The sequence below is a fragment of the Antedon mediterranea genome, chromosome 2 (genome assembly GCF_964355755.1).
Source record: "Antedon mediterranea chromosome 2, ecAntMedi1.1, whole genome shotgun sequence".
NCBI lineage: Eukaryota > Metazoa > Echinodermata > Crinoidea > Comatulida > Antedonidae > Antedon > Antedon mediterranea.
This window is the reverse complement of record NC_092671.1, coordinates 18,184,251-18,206,820: the sequence shown is the minus strand read 5'-3', so window position 1 is coordinate 18,206,820 and position 22,570 is coordinate 18,184,251. Positions and strand designations below refer to the sequence as shown.

The window sequence follows — 22,570 nt, the reverse complement described above, 5'->3', positions numbered from 1 at the left end:
TAAGGCATTATGTTCGAACCAGAAGACATTTTTCAGCTAATTTGGAACTTTCTTTCTAAAAATGTTGATCGAAATGGAATTTACCGACGGATGTTGATAAGTATACTTTTTCTACAGATCCCCACAGCCCTGAATATTTGCACATTGTCAGTTACAGTAAAACTGACGTCACATTTGCATGGGTCGACAACGATTGTACATCATGTTTCTATCGTGTCCAATGTGTAGCGTATGTAGATGGTTGGAGCATCAACGATGACCTTTGGCATAATAATGTATCGGCACACCAGGAATATACTTGTAATGGACTTGTACCTGGTGAATTGTACACAATTAGTGTTACGAGTTTAATTAGTAATGATCTTACAATCAAACCACCACCGCTTGTAATGCGACAGAGGACAGGTAAGAAACGTTAAACATAGGCCTACAAACACGTTCTGTCAACTGATACAGTAATAACAATACACTATATTGCTAATATTTGCAACACTGTAAAAGTTACTTGCATTATTATTTATGAAAAATGTTTAAGCCCTTCGCCTTATCTATCACACAATGGGCTACTGTAAATTATAAATGAACATAATTATATCTCCTAAACAAAGCACATTTAACATCAGCCTCAATATCTTTCGTTGTCTTCAAAAAACAATTGTCGAATGTTGTTCTTAATTAAATTGTATTAAATGTGAAAACAAAATTTCTAGAAAGAAAGTACTAGTTAATTGTTAATTGTATGTATTTTATTTCTAGAACCAGCAATGCCAAATGATGTCAGCATAATAACACGTACAGCAGAAACCGTAAGCTTAGCTTGGGAAAGAGCTGAAGGAATATTCGACTACTACACCACCAGATTGGTATCATCACGGCATATCATTGTCGCTAACTACACACCAGAAGTGACATCAATTGACAGAAAAAGATTGGATCCATATCTTGGATATGACTTTTACATAAGTACCGTCTCAGGGAAACTAATAAGTGAAACTCGCCACATCCACTTTAATACAAGAGAAGGGCGTAAGTATATTATAACTTAATATTAAGTAAATTATATCAAATTTAATTGGTCTGTTACATCATTGTTAATTTGTTTTCGTTTATCGACGTAGGTCCTGGCCAGGTTTCGCGTTTTAAACTGGTGCCCGTGAACCCAACGACAATAAGTGTTCATTTTGAAGCACCCTTGGAACCAAATGGAAGAATCCTTGGTTATACAATTTCATATGAAGGATCCGCTCCAAATGTTAGTATATAGCAATATATTTGCACTGTACATTAAGCTACTTCATCATGCATTATACTGTAGATATATACCATAAACAAACAATTGTTTAATTGTTTTCTACTAGCTCTTAAATACCACGTATTCCTTTATGATCTTGAAATCCACAATGCATTCAAACAACATCACTTGAGAAGCGGGAAGTAGATACCGTTATACATTTTAAATCTGCTCTTTGAAACCTACAAATGAAAAACATTTATTTACGATGCTTGCCTGACAGTCACAGGATACTGGGTTCAAATACTGTATAAAGCAACTCAAACAATTGTAGAGAATCTTGTGTTTGACATGTAAAGCACCTGTTATGTATATTGTGTATTAACATAAAAACAAGTAGAATTGTAGACTGTCATCAAACATTGGCCAACATTTGAAGAAACTTATTTCAGTCTTATAGTACCAATCTTTAAATCTTTCCTCTCTTTAGAAAAAGCGAACCAGACTGTCTGAAACAGGTGAAGACAGGGGCAGAAAGAAGATTCCCTATAATAAAACTGAAGGATCTTTTTCAGAGTTGAGACCCGGATACATGTACAGTTTTTCTGTAAGTATAATCAGTCATACATGTCATTTGAAAATCGCTATAAATGAAAAGTTCGTACTAAGAGAAAGTGTCGCTTTAAAGAAAATGTCGGTCTCAATGAAATGTATAAATAAAAGAAAATCTCGCAAAAGAATTGTATCTTTGACAACAAACAAGTAACAATGATGCCTGATGGTGATTTTTTCTGTTTTTCCATAAATAAGTGTTGAAAGTTCGTTTTGTTATTAATTAATATTATTCTGTTTTTATTCTTGAATGTAAGATTAAATTACAATATATTTAGACATAATTATATTAGAATTTTGTATAAGATGTTGAAAGCAGTTTATCACAGCCAGTGCTCTATAGTCAAACAACGTGTTATCTTCAAACACACATCAGCCCATGAATTTTTCGAGGCCTATATATATTTCCTGTGTGAGTTAAACCTGCTAAGCTATACTTACTAATTATTTCCATATAATGGTAAATTGTTTACAATTATTAATAAGGTATTTTGGAATCATTACTTATAAATTAAAATATTTGAAATTAATAAAAAGGTAAAATTTGGCCTACATATTTTCTTTAGGTAATTATTAACTACCGTATTAATTAAAATACATACTTTTAGATTAAAGATGTCTTCATAAATTCCGAATTGTTACCGTACAGTACGATTTGGCCCTTACCGATTCGGCTCGTCAAATTTTCGAATTCTACCAGTACCAAGCTAAGCCTTTACAACATTATAATGTCGTGACGCATTCAGCGACGTACTCGAGTCGCGATTGAAGGTGACAGAAGATACCCCTCTAGGCTACATTTTTACCTCACACTTATTGAAATGTAATGATCTTTTCGCTTTTCCTTAAGATTGTGGCAGAAACAACTGTTGGCTATGGACCAGATCTGGTAAAGAATATGTCGACTCCTATTTGGTGTAAGTTCAACAAAAACATATTTAGAAATCATACCTAATAAACGCTTTTAGTTTGTGTTAAAAAAACACATGACCAGAAAATGTCTGACTTAGTCCTGCTGTGTTATATAATGCAAACATAATGTCAGATCTCTGCCTGATTAATCACATAATAACTACACCCTAATTGTTTAATTGGTCTTCTACACTGAACATAATTTTTCATAATTTTGGTACCTGGATATATTATTGAACTGGCCGTGGCAGTACTGTTTTCCGTGGGGAAATGAAGTCATTCCTAGCTAATAAAATTCACAAAATGATATCAGAAAATTGATTGTGCTAGATTTTGTAGTAAGCCGTATCAGGTTCCTGCAGGTACTTTGAATACTATGATATTAATACGATACCATAATACTAAGAAAGTAGTAAAAGAAGTTTCAAACCAATGATTGCCCTTAGGTGTACCGTACCCTTAATGGATGTGTCACCAGAATATGGCTGTGTCCCAAAGAGGGATTTTATAATATTTAATAACATGTTTTTATAATCGTTCGTTCATTTATTCCTAAACTTAATAAACACATACGTGGGCCTTGATAATACATATTTCAAGTTGATTATGTTTAGTTTTAAATGTTATGCGAAGGTGCGACGCAGTTTGAATAAAACGTCCCTAGTGCCGTGTAGAAAGGTGATGATATTCACGTTTTCTTCCTGTAGCCCCTAGACCAACCAGTATACGTCCAAAAGGTGTGCAGCAGCAAGATTTAACATCCAAGTCATTTCCAGTTGATTTTGATGACTCGTATTTTACAGATGATTATGGGGAAATCTTGTATTATTCTGTTATTGTAGCAGAAGCTGCAGGTGCGCACATTATTTTTTAAATTAAGATTTAAATGTTATGATATATTTGCTTTTTATCAGCGATTCCAGAGTCTTTAATTAATTTATGTTTGAACATCGTATATTTTTGTATTACCTTTAAAAGGGCATCTTCAAGTTAGCTGTATACTGCTGTAGTACAGCTGTTAGAGCTACCCTTCTAAAATAAAGTTGAATAAATAAAGTTAAATTGATGTTTTTATTACCTGTATTGACGAATACGCTATAGGCCTACTAGAGTACAAAACTCGTAGGTGTCATAAGTTTATTTTTATTTCCAGCAATTGTATATGACCAACAGCCAGAAAGCTTTGACCGTCCAAATGTTACTATGCTGACCTGGTCACAGGCAATAGTACAAGATCCTATACCAAAATACCAAATAAGTGAACCAATTGAGTATTCTGGAATTAGACATGACGATGAGAGTAAGTAGGCCAGATCACCGTATAAAGCTTCATTTACACTTGTTCAATTTCCCTTGTTAATGAGAGTAAGTAGGCCAGATCACCGTAAAGCTGCATTCACACATTTTCAATTTCCCTTGTGATATCTAAGCTAAACCATGAATGACGAATCTACTACATGATGAGATTATTATGTTTGGTACAAGTATGTTTTTTTACTATATTTTAACTCGATGATTGATCGTCTTTGTCGTTACAATAATCATCACATCCTCACCCCCAACAGCCCCCACTCCCACGGCCACTATATCTATCTCTTTATAGAAAGAGATGTCCCGTGAAAGACACTGCTGTTAAAAACAAAAAATCGTCCATCTTTAAGGCGATTGTCGATAGTTACCAGCCATACGAGCTGTATGGTCTTCCATCTCTTCTATCCAGGTTTCTACGTTGCTAATACAACGTGTATACTTCTACTAGTTAGCTTTACCTCAGACAGGAGTCAATATTCAAAATAATAGTCATTTAAATATTATGTCATTTTCACCAAAAATTTACAATTGTATTATTCCATAGATCAAAAATATACAGGTTCATTAAGAGTACAAAGATCAACAAAAAGCATACGGATTATGATTGGGAGTGATTCATGTTCAAAAAAGCGACATGTGTACTGCAATGGCCCTCTATCCCCGGGCAAGACATATGTGTATGTATAAATAATTAATTAAAGTAATTAAATTAACTATGAATATGCACTTTGATTTCTAGAATGTCATTCGATTGATTTTTGGAAAAGAGGAAATATAATTAATGGGTTCTCTCTCAAGTAATCTAATTAAAATATGAAAAATATGAATAAATTTAAAAAGCATGTAAATTATAGTACAATAATTATTAGCTAATAAACTTGAAATAAAATCAGGAAGTGTAAAGAAAACAATTAAATTGTTGATATAATTTCGATTTTATGAAAGATAAAATCAATATAATTGAAACATAATGTTAGATAAAAATGTTGTTTATTTGTGTGTAATTCGTGTCTTCGTGGCGATGCAAATAAAATGGTCTTAATGGTCTATTAATTACTAATTGGTGAATCATGTTTATTAGTGTATTTATACTTCCGAATTGTGTGTTTATCTTCACAGCTACAACTTCAGAGCATATTCAGAAGCTGGGTACACCGATACTCACTTTTCTTCACCGATATCATTACGTGAGTTAAATAAATTTCCCACACACTATTTTGTCAATCTATCTATAAGTACACATATTGCAAATGTTGATTTTCTACAACAGATACAACTAACTATAAAAGCAATACAAATATTTTCTTTTTGAATATTTTGCCATTACGTCAGATATTTTAAAGTTAAACATTACAATCCTTATTATTTCCAGGTTTATCTATTCATAGAACATTTTTAAAACAAGGCCAACAGCCATTAAGTCGCGTGCTACAATGCATAGTGATACCGGACCGACAGACAGACCGACAGACAGACCGACCGACATAGTGAACTATAGAGTCGCGTCCACGCGACTAAAAAGGCATAATTTTGACGAATTTTTGAACTTTTCATCAAAAACGTTTCCAATTCGACGTGCTCGTATGACGTAATTTTAAGTCGAAATTGTTTAAAAGTTGGTAAAATTATTAGAAAAGGCTGCAAAAACATAAATCACTCGAAAAAAGTATGTATTTAACGCAACGTGCGCACCGCGCGCGTAAAAAAGTGCGCATGAATTTTTGACATGCTCAAAATGAAAACGCGTAGAAAGTTGATTAAAAATTAATTTTGTGCATTTTAAAATTTTAAATGCGCGTGCGCGCGTAACTTTGTGTAAAACACACATTTTTTTTCCAACAGAAAGTTAGCGCCTGATATAAATTAAACTTTTGCAAAGTTTCAATTTAAAATGTTATTTGGTTTTTGACCTATGTTAAATACGAGAAAATCGTTAAATCGCGCGTAAATCACGTTGCGCAACTCTAACGTCATTCACAATAGGAGGTGCACAATTTCACGTAAATGCCCACATGTTGACATCAAAACAGTTCAAAAAGTACAGAAAAGCGATAAAACGCATAGTGATACCGGACCGACAGACAGACCGACAGACAGACCGACCGACCGACATAGTGAACTATAGAGTCGCGTCCACGCGACTAAAAATGAGTAAAACGTTGTATAAAGAGGACGCATTTGTTATTCTATTTATTTTCCATGGAATTAATAGTGGTACAACTGTTTCTCAGTAGCTCTTTTTATTTGTTTTATTGTAATGTTTATTAAAAGGGTAAATACATTGTTATAAATCCGTTTATGTAAAACCACGTTTAGGCTGCCAGTTAGAAGTATATAAAACTCATAAAATATATGTAACTTACTTAGCGTATCAAAAATAACATATTGTTAGTAATGTCTTCATCAAAAGACTTAATTCATAATGACAGAATTTATCAACAACTTAAGCCCTTGTTCTAATCACATTATCTATTTGACGTAATTTTACTTAGAATTGGCAACTGTTAAAATATTGTATCATTCATTATTAATGTTTCACTTTATTCTGAATGCTTTTGGGAGCAATGATTTTTGTATAATCCATATTGAATTTGTAGGTTATGTTATTTGATTTATTATTTTTATTGATTGAAAATACTTGTTTTACAGATTGAATAAATAACTAGTGACATTTTATAAATGATGAAATACCAGTGACAATTCAAAATTTAATTTCTAAAATAGTTTCAATCTTTACATGGAACAATTTTCCTGGTGAAATTCCCATTTTGGAGTTATAGAGAGAGAGAGATATATTACTCTTTGCGGTAATTACATTGTTTATCATGGGATTTGTAATGTTGAAAATAACATTCTGACCTACATGATACGCCCAAGCCGGTCCAGGATTTTCCTCAAAAAGGGGAAGTTCAAGCCTAAGCAGTATAGTAAATGAATTTCTGCTTGCTATATAACCAATTCAATGTAATGTGTGTACTTTCAGCCAAAGTTTCAAGCCATTTATGAGTTTGACAATAAAGTTTATTGAATTTAATTGAATTGAATTGAATTGGACAAAAATTGTCATGAGTTAGCCTATTTTCTAGCACTTCGCTGATGGTCTCTGTTTGAAAAGGGCACGGAAAAAAGTGTGGAGGGGGTATTTCGACCCCTACGAAACCCTACGGGATTGTACACTACGGCGGTCTAAATAATATGATGGAAATATTATTTAATTAAAACATTTATTTGTTTTTGTGTTTTCTGACATGCAGCGGAAGATGATGGAATGCTGATCATTGCTGTGATGTGTGCTCTCATCGTACTAATAATTGTGGTCATTATATTAGTGGTCATATTCCTACGAAGAAATAGAAAATATGGGTAAGTAAAAGTTGTTGCATCGTATTTTGTTTAAATCTTCTATTTACAAAAGAAGGTGGGCCTACCGGATACATAGGCCTACATGACTTGGGTCAAACGTTAAACATGTGTATAGAAATTGTTCCACAGATAAATAATGCAAATGAATATACTTAGGTATATATACATACTAAATATTTAATTTCAAAGAAAATTAATTTAAAATTCAACACAAGGCTGAAAAAAACTGTTGCAAACCGAATGAATTAGAGTAAGCCTACAGTATTACTCTAATATTAAATAATAATGTAAAATTAGATCATAATCTAGACCTAGATAATATCAATGTTAATATCAGCATTTTATGTAATTATAAATAAAAAATGATGTGACACGAAGAAGTATGTCTATTTAAATGTATTCAAATTGATAATCAGGAAACTATCTGTCATCATTTGTCACGACAGTGATTAAACATAAGATGATTTTCACATGCATCATTCCAATTATCCTGATAGTTATTTTTAGATAGCGTGTGATATGTAAAAACCACCATTGTGTTGTTCTTTCGTCATGATTTTACCACTTTCAGGGATTTCGGACCAGTGCCAACTTTTCTATTTTAGGGTGTCAATATTGTTTACGTACCGGTATGTGGTGGCACACAGAAATCTAAAAAATTCACAAAGCGGGTGGGGGGGGGGTGGAGTATAAAAACGGAAATATGCATAAAATGATTACTAATAACTATTAAAAAAATATGCTGTAATTCCGAAGTTGATCGAAATTTATGGTACGATGAAAACAAGTCAGATTATAAGAGGAGGGGTGTGAATATGGATGTGTCTCTCTCAGGATCCACTACCTGAATATTTAATTCTAAGCTATTCGATATTAAAATACATTTATCATAATTGATAAGCAATAATACTTTTTTAATAATGTAGTATTGTATATAGGCCTAGATAGTTTAAAATGAAATGTTGGGTATTTTTTTAATGTACAGTCCTGATAAACCACTGCTTCGTCGATTATCAACACATTGGTCATGTAAAGACGACCAGGACAGTCCAGCAACGCCATTGGTCAGGTGTCCGAACACAAAGAAGTACAGTCGGTAAATATCATATTCTCAATTAATTATTTATTTAGGATGTTGCGCTTTAATACTGACAAATCAATGGTGCCTCTTCTTCCCCCTTTGACATCATGCAAATGTCTTCTTAATCATTCAAGCTATGCCCACACCAGATCATCTTCCCAAGGTATAGTGGAAGAGCTCTCTAAACAAATTACGTCTTTAAATTTTAAAATTATTTTCTTAATAAGTTAAGCAGTTTCTCATCATGTCTCAATCATGATAAATAATCTTATTTGCGTTATTGTTTTCCTGCCTTATGTTTTGGTTTTTGTGTTGTGTGTGCGGGGAGGAAGAGGCAGAACGGGATGGGTGCGTATTTGTGTGCACCCCATTGCTATCGATGTGGAGTTTCTGTCTTGTTTAAATGTTATTTAATGTCCCTTTTTTAAGGTTTAGGCCCCGTTTAAAAACGTTAAAAATGAAAGAGACATAAACCCTAAAATAGAAATTAAATAAATAACGAACGGCGTTCATTCAAAAGAGATGAAAAGATTTGTTGATTGAATATGAATATCGTTATACTGACTGGTTACTTGTTTACATTGTAGACCGGTAGCTTTATCTGACTTTTGTCATGATTACCATGAAATGATAGCGCATACCCACTTTGGATTTTCACAGGAATATGAGGTAAGAACGATGTTACCTTTTATTTAGTTTACTACATAGATAAAATAACAATTACAATATATATATTGACAGAAATAGACAACAAATTATTCTAAACCTACTAATATACCAAATATTAATTAATTAATTTGAAACGATGAAGATGACGAAATCTGTGAGAATGAGAAAAGCCACATAAATGTCATATGAAATTTGTAGATAAAAAACACGACAACAATAAAAGTACTTTCTCTCAAACACGGATCTACACTAAATATACTGTCCTACTAAAATAGGCCTAAATATATACTATGAAGAATATTTAACATTCAGAATAGAATAAATAGTTGGTAGGCATAAAAGCCCCTCATCTGCCACTGCGTTTGCGAAAACCAACACGATTTATAAATTATGTTAATTTGAAATAAGCCATGAAGAATAATTTTCCAGTTTTCTTTTTACTTTAGTCCATACAGAAAGTTGGTAAGAAATTAAGTTGGAGCGCTGCAGTGTTACCAGAAAATGTTGTTAAGAACCGCTACTCAAATATATTACCATGTAAGTATTGAAAACCTCCATCAATCAAACATTTGTATGATCCCAGATTTGTTTAATTGATTTTATCAAAAGTAAATGAAAGAAAACTTTAAATCACACGCCTAAAAACATACCGTACAATATATAAAAAATCGTCATCATTAATTAAAAATAATTTAAATATTGCTTTGCATTTTAGATGATCGTACACGAGTTAAACTCAGTTACATAGAAGGCGAAGAAGGAACAGACTACATAAATGCAAGTTACATACCCGTGAGTAGAAATATCTTCAGTCTGGATCTGGATCATTATACTCGCTCCAATAAAGCAGGAAAACTGCATCACACTCGAGTGTTTGACCTGACCTTTAGTTGTTGATATTACTGGGTTGATTGTAGGTTGTGATGATTTCGTTGTCCATTATATGTTTTTTAAGTCCATTTTTAAATTGAGAAATTTTAACAAAGTCCAATATGTTGTGTGGTAATTCATTCCAATGTTTCACTGTCCATGGGAAAAACCTATATTCGAGCAGAGTTGATCTTGTTGATGTTGGTATGTTTGTTCATGGGTTTTTCTTTGTCTATTTTATAATATAATAAACATATTTATGTTAATGATGAATTATTTTAATAGCACATGGTCGTAGGCTTAAACAATGTCAGATGATAAACACAGCAGTAATAATTATGTAGTGTAGGCTACAATCTGGTACCAAAAGTCATGTTGATTGACACAGTTACCGTATTCAGGAAACGAGAAAGTACTACAAACGATGAAACACTAAAGGCAGATTCACATTGACAAATAAAATAAAAAGGAGAAATGAATCCATCTGCGTAGGCTACATCATCATTAAAAAAAATAATGTTGAATAGGCCTAGAGAGTAGGATTAGCCTGATAAGGGTTGGGTGAAAGAAGCACCAGACACCACTGCATAAACTAATAATATATATCATTATTAGGAGAGTATACTAGGCCTACTACTTGAGTAAACATCATATATATAATTAAAATTACACAAATTCAACAAATGCTTCACCTTATTTGACTTTTCGGTCCGCTTCTTCAGAAATAACATGCCCGATGCTAACGACGATATCCGGATGTTGTATTGCCAGTTTTTCGCGGTTTTTGGGGTTTTTTTTTTGTGTCCAGACGTTAACATTTTGTCATAATTAGACTACATATTTCCTTTTTATAAGGTAATACAATTTACACTTTTCTTTCGCGAAGCAAAATTTAAAACGTTTATATATCAAAAAGTAAAAAATATAACTACCGGTATTAATTTAAAATGTTAGGCTACATAAATCTGTTTAATTACATGAAGCAGCAAAATAGGCCCAAAGACAAAGGAATCGATTTGCATTAGGCCTAAACAACTTTAATCAACAAAAACGTATGTACAATCATTATTGCGGCCTATAAAACCGGAAATTGATGATATGCCTATAAGAAGAGCGTCGTTAGCAACATTTAATTTTGAAGCTCTATCATGAAAGATTAACTACAAAAATAAAGGTTCTGTAGTCTAAGTAGGCCTACATGTTTAAAGTATTTACTTATATGCCTACGTTTGCTGAAACTGCCAAATTTACTTCATTGAAAGTCTAGAGGCTTAATATAATACTAATATTTGGAAACAATATTGTAGGCCTACAGTAATTTGATCATGATATCTTTTGGGAAGAGAGCCATTGTTGTTATTAACAGAAAACCTATTTACATCAATAATTTATATTATTTCCGGTTACATTTTTGTATAGCCCTCATAACACCTGGTTTTCGTGTCAAAATAATGATTGAATAATTTGCATTGACAATTATAAACTTGTGACGTTATATTAAAGTGGATCATCGGGAGACGGTATTCTGTTGAATTATTCCATGGTTAAATGATACAACCCTGTACCCTGTGTATTTTTGCATGACAGCGGGGTGAACTTAAACAGTATTAGGCCTCCTCTTCTTCATCATGGTCATATAAGGGCACGTCACATAAAGTTTGATAGTGTAGACTACTTACGTCAATTTTATTACTTGTTACCATGCAACAGGCAACCCTTTCAGTGTTCTCATATGTAGCCTACTTATAAAATACAATATTTATTTCGCATAGCCTACAGTAGGGCAAACATCTGGCCAATTTACTCATTTAATTATTATTACAGGGGTTTACATCGCCGAGAGAATTCATATCATGTCAAGGGCCACTACCAGGCACAATTGCAGATATGTGGAGAATGATATGGGAGTTAAAGATTTCAAACCTTGTCATGGTAACGAAGCTTGTAGAAAGAGGGAAGGTAGGCCTAAATAGTAAATTATTATGGTTAAACATCATTAATGAAAAAGTAGACCAACTTTAAAGTATAAACACACAATTTATAGCGGCCCGATTGTAGATGTACAATATTTTGTCCAGTATTATTATTATTTTTATAAATATATTTTCAAACCGCATGTGACGTCGGTCATAATAAGCCAAACCTAACCTTGACAAACACATACAGCATATCGTGGCTTTGCATAAATGAAAAATTTAAATAGGCCTATAATATAATTTATTTGTAATGTTATAATAACTAAATTGGATTTCAGGTACGATGTGACCAGTATTGGCCAGAGGACCACAAACCTGTTTTCTTTGGTGATGTTATTGTGACAATGACATCAAAAACAGAAACAGAAAACTGTTGGCATGTCCGAGAATTTATGATTCAATATGTAAGATTATTATTTTTTGTAGAGGGAAGACAATTAGCTATTGTTGCCACTACCACTAAATATGAGGGTTAGGGTTACTCTTATGTACCTAAATCTGGCTGAAACAATATGCCTACCTTGTAAGTAAGAGTCAAATAAAACTACTTTATAATTCAATGCTCATTTTTATTCCATACACAGGGTGCTAAAACTCGGAAGATAAAACATTTCCATTTCTTAGACTGGCCCGATCATGGTGTGCCAGCAACAGGTTCTCCGTTAATTAGGTTCATTCAGATGGTGCGGCTACACATTCCAGACGACAATACACCGACACTTGTTCATTGCAGGTAGGTATAATAGATGAAAGCCATTCAAATAATAATAATTTATAAAGTTCCATCAATGCGCCAAATTATATTTTCTTCGTAATTTGTAGTGAGTTTAACCACCTCTACAGAATAAATGTGTTTTTTTTATTACTAAATATCACTAGGCAAGACCGTAGCGAGAGGTTAAAACAGACGAAGCAAAGATGCTTTAAATATAATTAATAATAGGAAATATGACGATCTGTGCTGAGGAATTGGGGTGGGTGGTGAAAATTGAAAATTTCAGACGAGGCAAACGCCCCGCAACAAGAGTCTGTTTACACTATCAAACTTTATGTGACAAAAATGTGATGTGCTCATATATGGACATGATGACATACAATAACACTACCACATTGCATATCACTACCATATTTGGGCACATCACACTTTTGTCAAACTACTAAAAAGCATCACTTGGGTAAACGCCATAAGAATGACAACTGTTTCTAATCATGTATGCAGAATTTATCCGATTTGGCAGTAGGCCTATAAGGCCTACCACAAGTAATAAAGTATTACATTTTGTATATTGTGCTTTATTATTATATAGTGCTGGTGTAGGTCGTACGGGTACATTTATCTGCCTAGATCGATTACTCCAACATATTGAGGAACATGATCATGTTGACATCATGGGAATTGTCTGTGAGATGCGTTTTCATCGTTCTTTTATGGTACAGACAGAGGTAGGAATAAATACAGTACTGCCTACTATATTTAGACATCGAACGTGTTATATAGTGTATTGTGGAACAAGGCCTACTGTACACTGGCTCCACTATATTTAAATTCTGAATTGGTTCGTCCTACTTTAAAAAATATATTATCGAATCGTTAAACTAAATTCCAATTTGCGAAGTTGAAAACAAAAATAATGGTTCTTGGGCTTCACTAGAAAGCAAAACATGAACAAAAATTCTGTACGACAAAATTAATACTTATATAATTTTTATTAAAACATGCATGCAACACACAATATCAAGAAAACTACTGTACGGCAAAATATTTGTATAATTTACAAAATGAATGCGTTTTCTCTTTTCTCAGCAACAATATATCTTTATTCACAAATGCCTACTGGACATACTAGAAGAAAGAAGACTAACAGCAAAAACAGTGTCGTCGAATGGCAGTCTAGAACACAAAGTATAACAAATGTCATTTACCAAATGAGGTCTATAGTGACCGAATTAACCATCTCTGTATTTACAGGAGCTAGTAAATACCCACTGTATTCCAATAATAAGACCCTTTTCACATCTGTGTAAATTGTTACAACTTGTTACAAGTTTTGCCGATGTGAAAAGGGTATTAGTCTTAGCACTGTGGCAAATGCCTAATTATAGTTTTACATTAAAAAACATAATTGTATTGTTATTAAATGACATGATTGTTTATACTTTATATATCATTCCTGGAAAACGATATATTTTATATTATTGTTATGGTTAAAATAATTTATCTGAAACAATAATAAAGTGTTGTTGTCCCTGATCTAACCACATACATCATATGTGATATCAAAAAGCAAGCTGGCATCTTCTAAATGCAGTTCAAAGATATTTTTGGAGTGTGAATAATTTATTCTAACCAATATGTCCAACCTAACAAAAATAGAAAATGAGTAATTAAATTTAAAAGGAAAAACATCTAACAATTTTAAAATACTTAAAAGCAATACAGAAAGCAACGGGAGGGATGTTAAACTGTGCATCAAGTCAATTCTATGATTTGTACATTGCAAATTAAAAACATTTTTGATACGCTTTATATTAAAAATTTCAAATGTAAAAAGAAAGTGATTTTTTTCATTGGATCAAAGACACTTTAAGATTGTAAATAGTAATATTTTTGTAAAATATTTGATTATTATTTTAAAAAATATACTGTAATTTGTTTCATTAAGTATATGATAATAAGCTAACCATGTAAAAGCTATGAAACGCATTTTATGCAAATTAAAACTTAAATACAAAGTCATACACAGAAAATGTATGCTTATAAACTGTTTAAAAAGCCTAATTTAATATTTTTGTTGCAATACAAATTGATAACAGTTACACAATTTTAGTTTTTTAATGTATACATAATATATAGAAAATATGAGATAGAGAATATAAATATGAAGTTTGTTTTTGTGCAATTCTAAATATTTACAATGTCAATATTAATTTTTGTTATATTTTGTATTTTGATAACATGCTTATGTGCAATAAAATATCAAAACATGATTTTTTGTCATCCAACATACTTTACAATATTATTAGGTATAATTTGGTGTAGATTTAAGACGGGATTTCAGCTTAATATTCTTAAAAGAAAAGCATTGTGGCACACATGGTGTGTCATACCTATACTTGATAAAGATGAAATCATAAAAATGGTAGACTTTAAGGCAACTTTACATTATTAAAACATTTTTTGTAAATAGTAAAGGTACCTTTTAGTAGTTATCACCTGAACGATGGTCCAAAAATATTACATCATCTAAAAAATAAAAATATATGTGACTATTAGCACGCAAGAGCCATATCAAGATTGAACATGTACAATACTTGAATACTGTAAGTTGGTTTCATGGGCACCATTTTTGCAAGCTTTGGTGGCTAGAAACCAACTTATCCAGGTAAGTAACAAGCCTGAATGGGTAACAATGATTATACAAACCTGCTACTACTGATGTTGTGAAATTGGTGTTGCCATCATCGTCCGTATACTGACCATACTCTATTTTTCCTTCTAAATAAATTCTGGAGCTAAATTCATAAAAAAAATGTAATCATTATTATATTGTATAATAACCCAAAAATTATGATTAGAAATTCATGTTCAATCTTCTTTGAAGTTGTTGAATTACTTCAAAGGTCAAGAAATAAGAAGAAGCTGAAACTTTCAGGTAAGAATTTAATAATCAAAACCTCAGTTAACTAAATATTATTTTTTAGTATATTTACCCTTTTTTGGCGTATGTATATACTGTATCTTTGAGCCACGGTCTGAATATAACTATCCTATGCCACTGAGTTTTCTGTTGGTATTCCCCTGTGAAAATATTTATGAAAATTCACATTTATACAGCAACTAAGTGATTTATAACACTGATACAGATCCAGTGTATGGGTGCATGTCATGATCTTTAAACAACTTTACATTCACATTTTGCACAATTTATATCCAACAGTAACAGCTATGGCTATGTGCGCTCACTGGCTACCCATAGGCCCCTGAGCAGTGCCAAGAGGAAAAATCATGCATTAAAATATGTTGAAAAAGCTAAAAACGCCCAAGGCCTCCAGCATTGGGGGGTTCCTACACCAGCGGCCTCAGGCATCTGCGTTTATGCCACTGACACTCGACCGATAGAGGATTTTGAAATAGAGAGAGGAGGGGGAAAATATCATAAAATAGAACCTCACCAGTTTTATCTTTGAAATTTTCTGATGTGGCTAAGGGAAATGCTGTGCATGGATTCTCCTGACTACCCCTCATCTCTGGTTCTCTTCCAATTCTTCCTATCAACACAACTTTATTCACCGCTGTAAATAGCAAACATTTATAACAATTATTTCTTTAGGAAAAAATGTGGACCTCAAACAAATTGTATACCGTACACGTCACAGTGGCGCTCTTGGTTCGACCTTTGGAATAAAATACAATAATCTAGCAGTTGCTCTCTAATTCTTGGTGTGGTATTTTGTGGACTTGTAATGCAATGGTACATTCATACAACAACTGTATAAATGTCAAACTCACATTTTTCTACTCTTGTAGGCTCACTACTCATCCATCTTTGTGCAACAACCTAGAGTGGATAATCAAATTCACATGATGAAAGAAAAAAAGTCAAATCTTAAAAAAATATTTTATCATTAGTATATTAGGCCTCCCCTCCCACCCACTCTAATTACATGGAGTAGGCCTAGGTCTATAAATAACATTGGCTTGTTCAGCAAAACCAACCAACCAAGCTCGTTTACAACAACCTGTAAACCTACCCCAACATGCAGTAGTGGAAAGAGGAATTTCCAGGTGAGTTATTCAGGCTAGATGATTCCTCGAGCGAGGAGGCCTGGCTTGGCCAGGCTAGACTAGGCCTAGCCTAACCTAAAGTCAACTCCTCTAGTTAAGGGGATATGACCGGTTGGGCCGCCGACAAGTTGAGCCGCCGGTAATTTCTATGAAACGCCCAGTGCGTCTTTTACGACATTTCGCGTAGTGATAGAGGGGTGTCCTAGTACATAAGTTCATGGTCTTTAGGTTTATTGTGTCATGAAAATAAATAATAATTACATACTACAATTTTGTCGGTTGAACCGCCATAACAACACAGCAAAGGAAAGTAGTCATATTTAATAATTTAATTGTTTTTAATCTTTCAAGGTAAAAATGCAGTGCACTCCATAATATTTTTCTCGTGTAAAATCACGTTGTCTCTCAGGACTAATAGAGTATTGATACTCTTCGAATGAGGTTAAATAATTATTGTTTTTTATCTACTATCTTTTAATAATAATATCATATTTTATTGAATTTTACAATGTTAATACACAAAATATTTTACTAAAAAACGGTGATTTTATGCAATTATTTTACCGAAAAATGGAGTAGGCCTAGTTCATACAACTGCCGCCTAAGGGGGGGGGGGCAACATGTTTACGTCATTTTTGGCTAAAAACGATCATTTTCGGTCATGTTTTAGGCCTTATATTTTAGAATCTACAAGTCAGATATTCATAATTATTTCTCTTTAATTATAATATTTAATAATATATACTAAAAACCGTGATATATAAACTTTGAAATATACATCGTTATATCTAATAATTAATATAAATAGAACTTCTATTAAATAGAAACGAGCACCGGCGAAAGTAAGCATTTGGCGTTTCATAGAAAATAACGTTTTTCTGGCGGCGGCTCAACTTGTCGGCGGCTCAACTTGGCCTATTCCTAGTTAAGTTAGGCCTAGCTAGGCTATGCGCTATCTATGTTTATTCTCGTTTTGTATATCTCTATTAATAATGCCTACCCAGATCAGACTTCTTCGTAACATTTCTAGTGACGAACAAAACAAAACCAACAACAAAACTTCGGAGACTTCTCCTATTTGTCAAGTCAACAGAGACATGTACCATGTGTTTTATTACAGGTGGACGAGTGCATTATTTAATGGGTGTTATGTTCGTGAATGTGGTTCACAGAGGTACTGATGATAACAACAGTGTTAAATGCAGCAACAGCGCACCATACAATTTGGTTTGTTTTGGTTTTTCTTGAGCGCGGCATATCGTTTGATTTGAGATTATTTCTAGACCCCTAGGCTAGGCCTCTAGGCCTTAGATAGGTAAAGTAAGTATAATGTTAATTAATAAAATGAAATAAACTTCATCGCTAGACTAGATAGGTAGGGTCAGTTGTGTAGGAAGAAGTGATACTTTTTTCTAGTTGTAAGTTGTATATCAGGTAGTAGGCCTAGGCTAGGCTAGGCTCAGCAGAGAGGGTAGAACTAGGGCCTAGCCTAGGCCCTAGTTCTACCCTCTCTGCTGAGCCTGATATGATGATGGCTGCTGCATGCTATGCATGTGGCTGGGCCTTGCCTGACCTGGCCATGCTACTTAAAGGCTAGCTAGGCCTAGCCCACAATATTCATTATTATAATTTCATATACAGTATGATAACATATTTTAACTTATTTTGCAACCGTTTTTACAATAATTTTAGGCCTACTATGATAACAAACATTATAAAAGTTTGTATTTCTTTTTTCTAACAATATTTTTTTTAATAATTTTTTAAGATGGCAAGTGAAAATTTTAATATTGAAGACAAACTTGTGATATTTGCTAAGAAGCATTTCATCTACAACTCCCTCAGGTAAAAATACTTATCAGTAAGACAAAATTATATACAATTTTGTTTTCTCTAATCTGCTTGATTATAGTATTTAGTATTATACACAACAAATCTAAACATATTTTTATACAATGATAATAATGGCTTTTATTTTACTTCAGTTCTGTAGATGAGATTGTTCTGGACTATGTTTCATCAATCCTAGAAGATATTGGTAGTGAGGATGATTTTGCTGTGGACGATTTTATTGAAATGATGGATGCTTATATTACAGGTTTTAAAAACATTGAAAGGTAAGAAATGTACAAAACCATAGGAAAATGTACGAATGTATATGTTCCCAAATTATTAATTTATGAGTGCGATGGTACCAATAATTTAATATAATAATGAGGACAGTAAAAGATGAAAGATTATATTTTCATGAAGCAAAGCCAAGTGAAAATAATACCAAATTTTCATGTTTTACCGAATGAACTTATTGCACTAATATAAAACATTTATTATTTGTTTTATAACACACCAACCTTTAGCGGGAGGAAGGCTACAGTAAGACCTAATGTAAACCATTCAAAAGGGAAAAACTCTGTCTTTGATTCAGAGTTTACATGATCAGGCAACAACAGACTGTGATTGCTCAGTGCCACTGTGTGTAACAAATATAAACTCGCATAAGGACACTCTTGTTCAAGAGAGTTCAATAGAGTATTTAATTTTAATATCATGTAACCCAAAATCCTTTAATCAAATGACTATTCATCTTTTTTATCTCACAGTTTTTTTTCTGTTATAAATTATTTAGAGAAGAAGTTTGTAAATGGATATTTCATGTTGCTGAGCAGTTTAAATCAAAAGATCAGGAAGAAGGTAAATTGAACAGCAAACTTGATACCTTTGACACCTTTGACATTTAATTATTTCCCAACCTCATAGTTGCCATTTTTGGCATTATTATGCTTTTTGGCATTATTTAGAGGCCCACGGCATCTGGCATAATGCCGCGGCATTATTTAGCCGTTTTTAGCATAATCTGGCATAATTTTGTGTTTTTTGAACAACCAAAAAAATAATATACCACAGAACAAAAATAAAATATTTTGTTTAATCTTGCAATTTAATACATATCCCCGGGTACATATCACCTTACACAATATCATATCGTACAAAACAGATCTGTTCGGGTTTTCCGTACAATAGTTCTTCCATCCTTTTGTTTCGGACTTAAATAGACTCTTCGGATAGGAAGGCTGCTCGAAAACTACCGTGTGTGCGATATAGGCAGCACAACAAATCCGAAGAGGCTAGCTATTGGCCAATTATGTTGCTCTATTTCAGAGACCATGCAGGTTATTGGATCCCCAGATATAGAGACAATTTAACGAAAACATTATGAAAGGGGTTTTGTTGTTTCAGTTCATAATTATAAGTGGCCGCACCCCTACCCCAACCCTTGAAATGGCAATTTCCAGTAACTATAAGCTCTAATTTTAAAAAGAATTTCTTCTAGGAGAATTTGTTTTCCATATTTCAAATTATGTTCCATTTGCATCGTCGTAGCAACCCTATTTTTCCAAATGTTCTTCACCTCTCAGCCCCAGTAGTGACCATGTGGGCGAGGTAATTTTTATTTAAAATTAAGTGCCATTTCCGCCCATCGAGCAGCTCTATTTTTCCAATTTTTTTTACCTCAGCCCCAACCATGGTGGGGCTGAGGTCATGGAGACACTTAATATATATTTTTATTTCCTATTTTAAATTATAATTGCCATTTTCAAAACTATGATGGGCTAAGATCCTGGAGGTACTAATAAATATATTTTTATTTCATATTTGAAATTAAGTGCCATTTTCGCCCATTGAGCAGCTCTATTTTTCAAAATTTTCTTACCTCAGCACCAGCCATGGTGGAGCTGAGGTCCTGGAGACACTTAATATATATTTTTATTTCCTATTTAAAATTATAATTGCCATTTTCGAACTATGGTGGGCTAAGATCCTGGAGGTACTAATAAATATATTTTTATTTCATATCTGAAATTAAGTGCAATTTCCGGCCATCGAGTAGCTCTATTTTCCAAATGTTTGTACCTCAGTCCCAACCATGGTGGGGCTGAGGTCCTGGAGACACTTTTTTAATATATAATTATTTTGATTTCCTATTTTCAATTATAATTGCCATTTTCGAACTATGGTGGGCTAAGATCCTGGAGACACTAATAAATATATTTTTATTTCATATTTTAAATTAAGTGGCATTTCCGGCCATCAGAATTTTTCAAAATTTTCTTATCAACCACGGTGGGACTGAGGTCCTGGAGACACTTAATATATATTTTTCCTATTTTAAATTATAATTGCCATTTTCTAATTATGGTGGGCTAAGATCCTTTCATATTTGAAATTAAGTGCAAAGATCGAGCAGCTCTCATATTTCAGCTCAAAAATTCTAAATTTCCATGGCTGTAACAGGTTTTTTGTGGGGGGTGGGGGGGGGGGGGAGAAGGGTTCGTGGATTGGTGTTTGTGTCATTTGCAATTACCATTTTCGCACCCCAGATATTTTTAGAATTATTAGTTATTACTCACAAAACTAAAAATACAATTTTTGAACGACATAGGGATACAATTTAGGCCCTATTTTGTGTCAGTTGGGGTTTTACAAACGTTTATTAGACATACAACCGTTGGTGGCGCTGTTTAGGGCCACATTTTGGGGATCTGGCATTATTTTTCCCAATCTGGCATTATTTGAGACAGGATACGGCATATTTTAAATTTTATCGCTGGCAACGCTGCCCAACCTACATTATTTTCATACTTTTTATATATATTTTTTTTTATATTACAGTAAACACACCTCAGATATCCTCAGAAACACCTGAGCTGTTTATATTGCCGTCATGTGATGCAACAGATGATAGAAAAAATTCAAAGTTAAATGATACAGAGATTGTGTCAGAAGAAGTAGACGAAAAGGTAATATACTAATACAGTACAAAAAAATATTTAAAAAGTGTGGACCTGTGTTAATACATTTTTTAAAACCAACTATTTTTAATTTTAGCATTCATCTATTGAGGAGAATATGCGTTTGTTATTAGAAATGTTTCCCGCTTCTTGCCAATTGGAAGTAAAGCATTGTTTATCAATGGCAGAGGGAGAAGTAGAGAAAGCAGCACAGTTGATGCTACTAAGACAGGACACAGGAGAATCAGAAAAACTTAAACAACAGGTAGGATATGAATTTGCACATGTAGAATCTACTCATTCCATGCATATTTGAGGTGTTATGTAGCGGTAGACGTTACCGATAACCCATCATCTCTCAAAAAAATAGGTTTTGTAACAGCTTTTATCTAAATGAATGCTTGTCAGTATACTGTACGAGAGTGATGTGACACTTTGTAATTGTTTTTGTTGGTTTGTAGGTGTTTTCTGATGAATGAATTTCTATATATCTTGTATTCAAATCTCGCGCATTTCTTTATGCAATAAGATTGTTTTTTGGACTGGCTGATATTTTTTTGTCCTAGGGCTTTTAGATGCAACAAGTTGTATTGTATCATCATTTTTATGATAGATCAAAATTTGTTCCTCTTCATAATTTCACAATAGTGACCACATTTTTATCCATTTGAGATGTTCATTTTCAAGACATATTTTTACACATGTTTTTATTGTACTGTAGCCCTGACTTATATTGCTTTATGATTTCTTACAGATGACAACATCAACAAGATATAAAACACACTCTGAAAATTATGAAACTAAACTTAAAGAAAATATATTACAGAAATATTCATATGTTGATACTGATGATGATAAGATAGATCATCGACCACTAGTGCAAAAAGAGGTTTGTATAATGTCTAAAGGTCTGTCTACACTATCAAACTAGTTTTACAAAAAAAAGGTGTCTCCCTCCCAAATCAGAGT

At 33.0% G+C, this 22,570-nt stretch overlaps 3 protein-coding genes across 7 annotated transcripts in view; 2 read left to right on the top strand and 1 right to left on the bottom strand.

The window, feature by feature from the left end:
• LOC140040649 (receptor-type tyrosine-protein phosphatase eta-like) overlaps positions 1-13,962 on the top strand; it is a 52,747-nt gene extending 38,785 nt beyond the window's left edge. Inside the window, exons 11-29 of the mRNA XM_072086735.1 lie at positions 118-405; positions 757-1,026; positions 1,119-1,252; positions 1,722-1,838; positions 2,694-2,760; positions 3,463-3,609; positions 3,909-4,055; positions 4,611-4,743; positions 5,186-5,253; positions 7,321-7,429; positions 8,415-8,525; positions 9,098-9,179; positions 9,626-9,716; positions 9,895-9,971; positions 11,874-12,008; positions 12,304-12,429; positions 12,610-12,758; positions 13,333-13,468; positions 13,830-13,962. Of these exons, the coding sequence (XP_071942836.1) occupies positions 118-405; positions 757-1,026; positions 1,119-1,252; positions 1,722-1,838; positions 2,694-2,760; positions 3,463-3,609; positions 3,909-4,055; positions 4,611-4,743; positions 5,186-5,253; positions 7,321-7,429; positions 8,415-8,525; positions 9,098-9,179; positions 9,626-9,716; positions 9,895-9,971; positions 11,874-12,008; positions 12,304-12,429; positions 12,610-12,758; positions 13,333-13,468; positions 13,830-13,934 (2,492 nt within the window). The 3' untranslated portion in view covers positions 13,935-13,962. The remainder of the gene's footprint in view (positions 1-117; positions 406-756; positions 1,027-1,118; positions 1,253-1,721; positions 1,839-2,693; positions 2,761-3,462; positions 3,610-3,908; positions 4,056-4,610; positions 4,744-5,185; positions 5,254-7,320; positions 7,430-8,414; positions 8,526-9,097; positions 9,180-9,625; positions 9,717-9,894; positions 9,972-11,873; positions 12,009-12,303; positions 12,430-12,609; positions 12,759-13,332; positions 13,469-13,829) is intronic.
• On the bottom strand, positions 13,722-17,936 carry LOC140040650 (single-stranded DNA-binding protein, mitochondrial-like). 3 transcript variants are annotated; one of them, XM_072086736.1, is made up of 7 exons: positions 17,812-17,936; positions 16,536-16,584; positions 16,199-16,318; positions 15,737-15,824; positions 15,450-15,538; positions 15,240-15,269; positions 13,722-14,386 (listed from the first exon to the last, which is right to left on the bottom strand). In XM_072086736.1, the coding sequence occupies exons 1-7, from the start codon at positions 17,833-17,835 to the stop codon at positions 14,364-14,366; spliced, it is 423 nt and encodes a 140-aa protein (XP_071942837.1). In that variant the 5' UTR covers positions 17,836-17,936; the 3' UTR covers positions 13,722-14,363. The 3 variants fall into 3 exon arrangements, with proteins under 3 accessions (XP_071942837.1, XP_071942838.1, XP_071942840.1); XM_072086737.1 differs by having other exon boundaries at positions 13,723-14,386; positions 15,223-15,269; XM_072086739.1 differs by lacking the exon at positions 17,812-17,936 and adding an exon at positions 16,778-17,066 and having other exon boundaries at positions 13,723-14,386.
• Positions 17,937-18,048: 112 nt separating this feature from the next.
• LOC140040647 (CUE domain-containing protein 2-A-like) overlaps positions 18,049-22,570 on the top strand; it is a 39,623-nt gene continuing 35,101 nt past the window's right edge. The window contains exons 1-7 of one of the 3 annotated variants that reach the window (XM_072086734.1): positions 18,049-18,131; positions 18,580-18,656; positions 18,797-18,928; positions 19,438-19,502; positions 21,483-21,610; positions 21,699-21,866; positions 22,356-22,547. In XM_072086734.1, coding sequence (XP_071942835.1) covers positions 18,580-18,656; positions 18,797-18,928; positions 19,438-19,502; positions 21,483-21,610; positions 21,699-21,866; positions 22,356-22,532 — 747 coding nt within the window. In that variant the 5' untranslated portion in view covers positions 18,049-18,131 and the 3' untranslated portion in view covers positions 22,533-22,547. The remainder of the gene's footprint in view (positions 18,132-18,579; positions 18,657-18,796; positions 18,929-19,437; positions 19,503-21,482; positions 21,611-21,698; positions 21,867-22,355; positions 22,548-22,570) is intronic. The other 2 variants (XM_072086732.1, XM_072086733.1) reach the window with 2 other exon arrangements.